Here is a 9,333-nt window from a genome sequence, read left to right as displayed (position 1 = left end):
GCGATCACACCTATGGACAGCTGTGCCAACACTCAAGTTTCATGATTCGATATTTGTTAACGATTGAAAGATCTTTATGACTTGAACATATCATGTGTGTATGCACTTTAATTGCTGAATATCTTTGCAGGTTATTTGCATAATCTGAACCTTGACATGAGTTCTGTTTTTGGTCAATGTTAACACATCCATTTGAATAAAACAATTTTGTTTGTGAACACGGGATGTTTGGATAAATACTTACATACTTATATTTCACAAATGCAATGACTATAATACGCTTTTATTCTCCACAAAATACTAACGGGCTAAAATAAACAAAAGGTCAATGCAGGTAATTGCTTGATATGGACAATTCATTGTGTAGCAAAAGCTGACCGTTAAACATATTTTTGAGATAGGTGCACTATCACTTGAACTAGATGTTCTCAAACTGAATGGTAATAAAATTATTTTGCATAAAAGCGAACAATAGTTATGCTATTTTATTGCCTGAGTCTCGTGAAGAAACTGATAGTTATTTGAATAAATAGCATGCAATTATAAACCATAAGACGTAGGACATATAGATCTAAATTGATTTATGTTTAAGGTGTGACTGTATTTTACATTAGCATCATGGACAGACAGAGGGGCAAGTCCTTCCATAATAGTTTAATGTAACCTCGTCCCACCATCCTAAATGTTTTACATTCTGTTTTAAAGCTAATTACTAGTATACTATTGAATGATTACAGTTTAAATCATATTAATATAATCAACATAAATAAACATCCTTTTCCATCCAGTACCGATAATGGTGTTTTTGTTTCATTCATGAACTTAGAAGTCGAACAGCGCAAATATAAAGGAGACTTGTATGCAGTTCTGGAAAGTAAAAGTGTTTATACATAAATATTTTTCTGGATTTAACAAAGTTTTAAAATGTGTCACATCGTGTTGAGTATCCCACATTTTCGAACCAGTTTTGTCTTTTACAATCAACTAACCTTTGTTAAAATGATATTAAAAAATCGCCAACATTTCCAACTTCCTGACTTAGCCAAACAAAACCAAAACCATATTTGAATAATAATTCTTTACAGATGTAACCCAATTTTTTCTTCCAATACCATCATGTCGTTTAAGCATTATATAGCAGTTTCTTGGATAACGTTCATTGGACATGTATAACAGTTTGCACCAGTACTTAATACATTTTACATGATGATCATTACATAGAGGAAACCTCCCGCCTTCCCCCAATGCAACACAATCGTTAACATAATTATTTACCCCAAGGAATTCCTTACAATATTGAATTTGTACCCGTTCAAGAATATCAGATATTTCCGTACCATATATTTCAGCACCGTAAATAATTATAGGCTTAACCATTGAATCAAATATTTTAAAGTATTCAGTGTGAGAAAAGTTTCCAAAAGCCCTCTGGTAGGCCTTTATAGCATAAATTGACTTCCGGGCTTGCGCAGCTAATTTTGATTTTGCCTTTGTTCAGGATAATTTTGGCGTGAATATGAGTCCCATGTACTTGTATACCGATGTAACATTTCCCGGGGTGCGATTAAAATACCAATGCTCGTATGACCGCAGAGGCCCGCCATTTCTAAACACGATTATTTCTGTTTTCCTCTGATTAATAGTCATACCAGTATTTTCTCAGAAATTCGAAATTGAATTTAGTTGTAATTGTAATTCAATGGCAGTGTCAGCGCAGTTCGCAACGTCATCTGCAAAAATTATGCATATTATATCCGCGATTTGCTCAGTAATAAAAATACCAGTATGTCCCTTTGATCGTAGGAAGGAAGACAACTCATTAATATACAGATTAAAATTATTGTACTGGTTACGTCCCCTTGTCGCGTGCCAACGTTACAAATGAAGGGTTGCGTAACTGTGCCGCCGCCAACTCGTACACAACCGCGTAGATTTGAATACATAGACGTTAATATACGGAAGAGCTTTCCCTGAACTACTATTTTATGCAAACTGGTGAAAAAGTTACAGTGTATCAATCCATCAAACGCCTTTTTAAAATCGACGTATAATACATAGAATCTCCCCCCGGCTTACTGGTATATTTCTGAACCATACTTTGCAAAGTAAATATATTATCTGTTGTCGAATAACCAGTCTGAAATCCAGCTTGTGCCTCATCAATTTTGTTAAACTGTTCCGACCATGTACATAATCTGTCATGTATTATATTTGAAAATATTTTATACATAACGTTTATAAGAGAAATACCCCTGTAATTTGATGGGTCTTCTTTAGAGCCCGACTTGTGCACTGGGACAATAATACTATCTCTCCAAATATCCGGAAATACACCCGTATTTAAAACCCTATTAAATAATTGACGCAACACTGGAGTTATGGTTTGTTTTGTACTTTGGTAAAATTCAGCCCCAAATCCATCAGGTCCCTGAGATTTCCCCTATTTCAATTTTGAAATGCTTGCAATAACCTTCCCGTTAGTTATATCACAATTTAAAATGGAATCATATTCTTCATTAAATCTATTCGTGTCAAAAGCTATATCGTTCAGGTTTGGTTGATCTTCATTAAACAATAATCCTCGAAATAGTTCCGCCATGTAACAGGGTCTAAGCGCAGAAGCTCTTGTTTTCTATTACGTTGGGATATTTTTAACAATTTCCAAAAGGATTTTGGATTACAACTAGATAACACTAGCTCATTCCTTTTAGCTTGCTGGTACAATTGCCTTTTAGTGAAACACGTAATTTTGAAATGTCTACGCAGTGAAATATAGTTCTGAAAATCTAACAACCCACTTGTCCATCTAAATGTTTGTAATGCAACGTACTTTAATTGTTTAGCTAAAACACAGTCTCTATCCCACCAGGGTTGATTATTTGAAATTACATCGCGATTTGTTGGATCACGGTTATTTACGCGCATCATATAAGCAGAATCCCGATAAAGTCCAAGTATTTTCTCAACCGCGTCATTTATATTTATCTTAATTTCAAGTGCGATTTGAGCGACGAGCGTATTACATTTATTTGCAAATAACGTTAAAAATTCATCTTTACATGCGAATTTCCATTTAAACTTTTCTACACGTACAAAACCATCGCCGTTTGGTGGTCCCGCTAAGTTTTCATCGGTATGCTCTATTCTATCTAGGAAGAATGACAATTTAGAACAAACTGGTAAATGATCCGACTCATCACGCATTGTGACACTGAAAGAACTTATATGAGAAAAAAGCTCAGTAGACATAATATGATAATCAACAACACTTGCACCATTATATGTTATACATGTAAAATTGCCAACAATGTTGTCATAAATACGTCCATTTAAAATATGTATGTTATGAGTACAACATAGCTCAATAAGAGATTTCCCAAAGTTATTATATCCTATTTTATCTTTGTTATTGCGTGTTAACTCAAAACTGTCTGAATTATATTCAACATCAGTATTAAAAATGTTTTGCAGATTATCATCTGGAATGTAATCTAACATTTCTTTCGTGCGGGCATTAAAGTCCCCAGCTTGATAAAAATATGAACCGGGATACTTATTTCGTAAAATTGATTCATCGTATAGATGTTCTGAGATTCGTCACATATTTATATACTACTGACAATCTACGCTATATTAATATTGGTTTAATGGTAAAGTAATGTTTAAAATGTTTAAAAAAGTTTTCTTAATGGTGAATCCCTAAAGTTCATGTAAACCTAAATGTCTTTTGAAACCGCCTTTCGGTTAAATGAGAGTGTTTTAAAGAGTTTCCAAAGAACAAGAGAACATACACCAACATACGCATCCTCACCAATATAGAAAGTTTATCATTTCAAAAACAGCTACCACTCGTTCGAGAGATCACACTTGTACGCGAACTCCTGACCATTCCGTAGAACCCATTGGTTGGCAATCCATTTTTCACCGTACAGAACAGGACAGGACGCATGCTTAGTAAAGTTATTCGATGTGCCGTTACGAAACAGGTTAAAGAACATCAGAGCACTGCCCTTCTGTGGACGAACACGTAATCCTAAATCAGGAAACACGGTGGCCCCGCCGTTCTCGACGTCAGTAAGATATGTAACCATCGTGGTCAAGCGGTTATTCGTTGTGTCTGTAAAGTTGTGTTTTACTGCCGGAAAAAGCAAGTCAAGATGAATGGTATAGCCGCCACCAAGGCCGTAGTTTCCGACTTGTAAGCTCTCAAAGCTTCGTGAAGCAAGTTTAGTCACACCTAGAAGGCGCTGACGGAAACTAGGAAAATATTTATTTACAACTGCATTTTTGACAATCATTGTTTGGCTGATTTTGCTTGGACTCGGCACCTGACCTTTCTTTGTTGTCACTGTTGCTCTCTTCAAAAAGTCTAGTGCATGTAATCGAAGAACCCTGCGCTCCCTCCGGGACACAACATCATGCAAAATGGCCACTGTAGGTCGATTTTCATTCAGGTACTCTATCTTCACAGGTTGAAGAATAATATAAGGATGGTTATTGTGGACATATTTGCAGACAAGATGTCTTTGTTGGGAAAGGTAGGGCACCACAGCAGCGATTGGATTAACCGGTTCATTCCGACACAGCTTGTAAAAGGTTTCATGAATTCGATCCAATGCAAATTCCTCCCGATGATATTGACAGTCGGGTGAACGCGTAAAAGAAATACAGTGTGCATTTGAAGGAACGTCTGCATTAGGGTCCAACAGCATCAAACTTGAGAGTAAGTGTTTATATTCATGAGTACAGATACAGCCTCCAAAGGACAATATCTTTAATTGTAACGTTAAAATATCCGCCATTTCTTTTTCTGTTAACTGTGTCCATCTTCTGTCTAAATAATATATCATATCTAGACCAAATTTAAGGATGTTTCCGCCTTTCACTTCTACGAAATTGATATATGTGTACTGTATCATATCTAAAATTTCTGGCAATGTCAACGGACGGGATGGTCGGTTTGCGATAACACCATTTGCGATATCAGAAACGTTTAATTTATAGGTAGCCTTCAGTCTTGTGATCCCTAAAACAGAAATGAATCATGAAGGAACATACCAGCACCGACAACAGATACGGCAATTAAGACTGTTAATGTTTGCACTTATGATGTAAATGTCATTTAAATTTATTTTTATCAATAACAACGTCCCTACCTAAAGCAGTTCCGTTCAGATCCTCTTCTGTTGGTAGTTCGGCAACAAAATCACGCAGATCTTCGGAATCGAACTGCATATTATTTCTTTCCTCGTCCAAGAACACATCTACCTTATTCTTAAGTCTGTGTATAACGTTCGTGTCGTGGAAGTACCTGAATACAACAGCGGGATGTTCCGGACTCAGGTCCTTCGATAAGAGCTGGTCAGCGTTTTCAGCGACCTCCAAAATTTGGCTGAGATATTCAAGATATTGCTCCTGAGCTCTTATGTAGTTGTCGAAGAATTCCACTTTAACATCATAGTCCTGAACAAGTTCCAACACATCCTTTACTTTTGCCATGGACGAAAATATTTCAGAAGAAAGTGGCATAAAAAAGCTGAATAACAATAGTAGTTGAAACATTTTGCGTTGATTTTCTACTGAAACGCTACTATTAAAGGCGGTATATTATTCTTTTATAATATGATCAACTCCTACTACTGCATTTTTACAGCATGTTGCCAATCATAAGATCATCATAGATAATTATTGTATCGATATGTGAAATGCAAAATGAAACAGATGTTACTTCAACCTCATGATCAGTTTTGTCACTAGGATTAACATAAGTTTTGTTTCAATTTCGTATTTGAAAAGGCAGAACCTAATAATAAAATTAAATCACTGCCTTTTTCTGTCATGTTCCTGATGTTTTTCAATATAAATATAAATGTAAAACATCTTTAATTTTAAAACTTCCGTGTACTTTTCTTAACAGGACGGACCAAAACCAATCAAAAGGCATACTTTTGTCTATGCTTTCAGGTGGTACATAGAGATTTAACAGTGAAATAAAAATGATTTTTACTGTTTAAAACAGGAAATGACCGTTTGTTATGAGTATCTTGAAATTTTGGCCACCTCTCATTTTTAAAAACAAACGTCAGCGCGCACAGCGCTGAGACACATTTTAACGACGTCCTCCGAAATGATGTTACAATGAAGCTGAATGATGATGGACCCGAAATATCGACACTCAAGCGTTTAACAAGGTTTTTTCAAAAACCGTTTTAATCTAGTGACCCTGTTTTTGACCCAATGTGACCTAGTTTTATACTTATTTAAAATATCACCGTTTGCATCATTAGCACTGGTATGAAGAAGAAGAAGAAGAAGAAGAAGAAGAAGAAGAAGAAGAAGAAGAAGAAGATTTTATTAACTATAAGCTTACAGCCCATCAGTTACATATAATATAAACATGTACAGTATATAAACATTTCCGATAGAACAACTTTCAAAATCAATCATAATGTATAAACAAAGTAAAGTTATATCACATTTGCTTTAAATACTGAAAAATAGTTAGTGGAGAAAAGTGTCTAATGTCTAAACTGACGCATTTCAAAGCCCTTATAGACAAAACAACATAGTTTTCTAATAGTACATTTTCGCTCGAAATCAGTTCGATCAATTTAGGAATATTTGGATTGCGCCAATAATATCGCTTAATGTATAAGATTCTTAATTCATGATATAAAGGACATTCTAAGAGAAAATGGAATTCATCTTCAAGTGTATTACAAAGTTGGCATTTTCGTTCATTTCGTGGAATTATTTTCGGCTTGTGCCATCTGCCCATTTCTATTTCTAATCTGTGTGATGCTACTCTTAGTCGTGTTAAAGCTGTTCTGAATTTATTGTTTTGTATGGTGTCTAAATATGACTGATAATTAAATTTAATTAATTTGCAAATAGTATGTATGTTGACGCTCTTGATGACTCTCGTAATTCTTCATTCCATTTTTGCATGAAACAGTCTCTAGCCCTCATCTTAAAGGTGTGTATAAAATATTTTGTATTTACAACCCCTTGGTTAAGCCAAATTCAGCGAATCCCATAGATTCTAACAGATTTTTAACTTTAATTGCCCAATTTATTTCCGTTGCGTTGTTTTGTATATCAGTTAACATCGAGTTATATGTAAGTCGGATGAATTTTTCTTTCATCCGTCATTGTTATTTTCAACCAAAAGCGGATGATTGATGTCAATCTATGGACATACAATGGGACTCTACCTAATTCTCCATATATAAAGTTGTTTTGCGTTGAAAGTTTAACGCCTAATAGTGTTTTTAAAAAATGGAGGTGGATTTTTTCAAGTCCATCTGCTTTCGAAAAACCCCATACTTCTGAACCATAATTAAGTATTGGAGTTATTAATTTATCGAATAATGATAAGACGTGGCTTACTTTCAAATTTGTAAATGTTGATAAGTATTTTTTAAGTTTAAATATGGCTTTGAGTGCTTGACCTCCAAGGGCTTCAAACGTTTTATTAAATGAGCCCCCAGTGGAAAAAGTTATTCCAAGGTATGTAAACTGATTTACTATTTCTATTTCTTTATTATCATAAAAGAATTTTAAATTATTTCTTAATCTGCCCCCTTTCCGAAACACCATAATCTTTGTTTTTTCAATATTATCAACTAATTTCCATTTCTGACAATAATTTTGTAAAATATTCAAGCCATTTTGTAGGTCTTCCTCTGAATTGGAAAATATAACGATATCATCGGCATACAATAATAACAGTAGTTTTAGTGTGTTAACATTAAGACCTTGGAACCCTTTTAGTAAGAATTCTTCTTCTAAGTCATTAATATACATAGAAAATATAAATGGAGACAAGCAGTCCCCCTGACGTGTCCCTATTGAACATTTAAATGTCTCACTTAGCTCATTTTGAAATTTTATGCTTGATTTTACATTGCAATATAACGACTGTATAGTATTCATCATGTTGCCACGTATGCCGTATTTAATTAGTTTGTAAAATATATTACCCCTTAATAATAAATCAAATGCTTTGGTAAAGTCAACAAAACATACATACAGTTTGTTGTTTTGTTTAAGAATACTTTCAATGATATTACTAAAGACATATATATTGTCAATCGTACCCATATTTTTTCTGAAACCGGCTTGTGACTCGGTGTAAACATAGTAATTTTCTGCCCATGTATTCAATCTATTATTAATTATACGGGTAAATAATTTGCCTAATGTGCTTAGAAGAGTTATACCCCTATAGTTTTCAGGCAGATTTGGGTCCCCCTTTTTAAATAATGGTACAATATAGCCCTCTGTCCATTGCGATGGGAAATAACCAAGTTTTAGGACACTATTAAATAAAGCATTAAAATATCCCGATAAATGAGGAAATCCATGTTTAAGAATTTCGTTTAAGATAAGATCAGGCCAACCAGAGCGACCGCTGGTTAGTTTGGAGCGTGCTGTCTTTATTTCTTTAGTTGAGATATCGATGTCTAGTTCTGAGAACATGACTTGTAGTTCCCCATTTAAGAATCTGTTGTTAAAAAATTCGGTTTCTTCATCTTCCTGATAGAAAACCGAATCTGGATTATTGATGGATTTAAAATATTGCTCAAACTGCGAGATTGAGTATGTTCCCAATATTTGACCTAATGACCTTCTTTTGACCCCCATATAACAAACTTAAAATGCGGTGAAAGTTCATCAAGGGTACCACTGTACAAGTTTAAAATAATATATCCAATCTATACTATATAGTTCAAGACCAAAAACTTAAATGTGACCGAGTGACCTAATTTTTGAACACATGTATTCCCGTTTTAAATTGTTCTAAGAAGTCATCAGGGAGAACATTATGTGAGTTTGAAGAAAAGTGGACCAAATATATTGTCTCTAGTGTGTTCCAAAGATTGTTTAAATATTTGACTTAGTGACCTAATTTTGGACCTCACGTAACCAACTTTTTTAGGGGGTCGAGACTTGCGGTCAATTGATACATTCTGACCAAGTCTGATTACAATCTGAGCAATCCCTACCAACATATCGTTCCAGATAGAAACAAGGACGGATGGGCGAAACGACGGACGGACTACGCCAAAAATATATTTCCCACCCGAGACTATCGGTTCGACGGGGGAGGATAAACATAAATATAATTCTAAATACATGTAGAAAAGCTTATTCATGTTGATAATAGTCTTGATCAGTGTACATGCATATGTTTTTGCTTATTTAATTTAAAAATGAGACGTTTATCCATTGTAATTGTATGGAAATTTATTATATCATTCATATTTATAATAGAATACTTCACTGTTTCATTTTATTTTGCACACATGGATAAGTGGATGTTTTGCAAAT

At 34.5% G+C, this 9,333-nt stretch overlaps 1 protein-coding gene across 1 annotated transcript; it reads right to left on the bottom strand.

Annotated features, from left to right (window-relative positions):
• Positions 1 to 267: 267 nt before the first annotated feature.
• LOC128230353 (prolyl 4-hydroxylase subunit alpha-2-like) lies at positions 268 to 5,633 on the bottom strand. The gene is made up of 2 exons (XM_052942551.1): positions 5,157 to 5,633; positions 268 to 5,026 (listed from the first exon to the last, which is right to left on the bottom strand). Exons 1-2 carry the CDS (start codon positions 5,560 to 5,562, stop codon positions 3,843 to 3,845), a joined length of 1,590 nt encoding a protein of 529 aa, XP_052798511.1. The 5' UTR covers positions 5,563 to 5,633; the 3' UTR covers positions 268 to 3,842.
• Positions 5,634 to 9,333: the final 3,700 nt, after the last annotated feature.

Source organism: Mya arenaria, chromosome 4 (genome assembly GCF_026914265.1).
Source record: "Mya arenaria isolate MELC-2E11 chromosome 4, ASM2691426v1".
Classification (NCBI taxonomy): domain Eukaryota; kingdom Metazoa; phylum Mollusca; class Bivalvia; order Myida; family Myidae; genus Mya; species Mya arenaria.
Note: the sequence above shows the minus strand (reverse complement) of the source record. Positions and strands in the feature narration are given on the sequence as shown.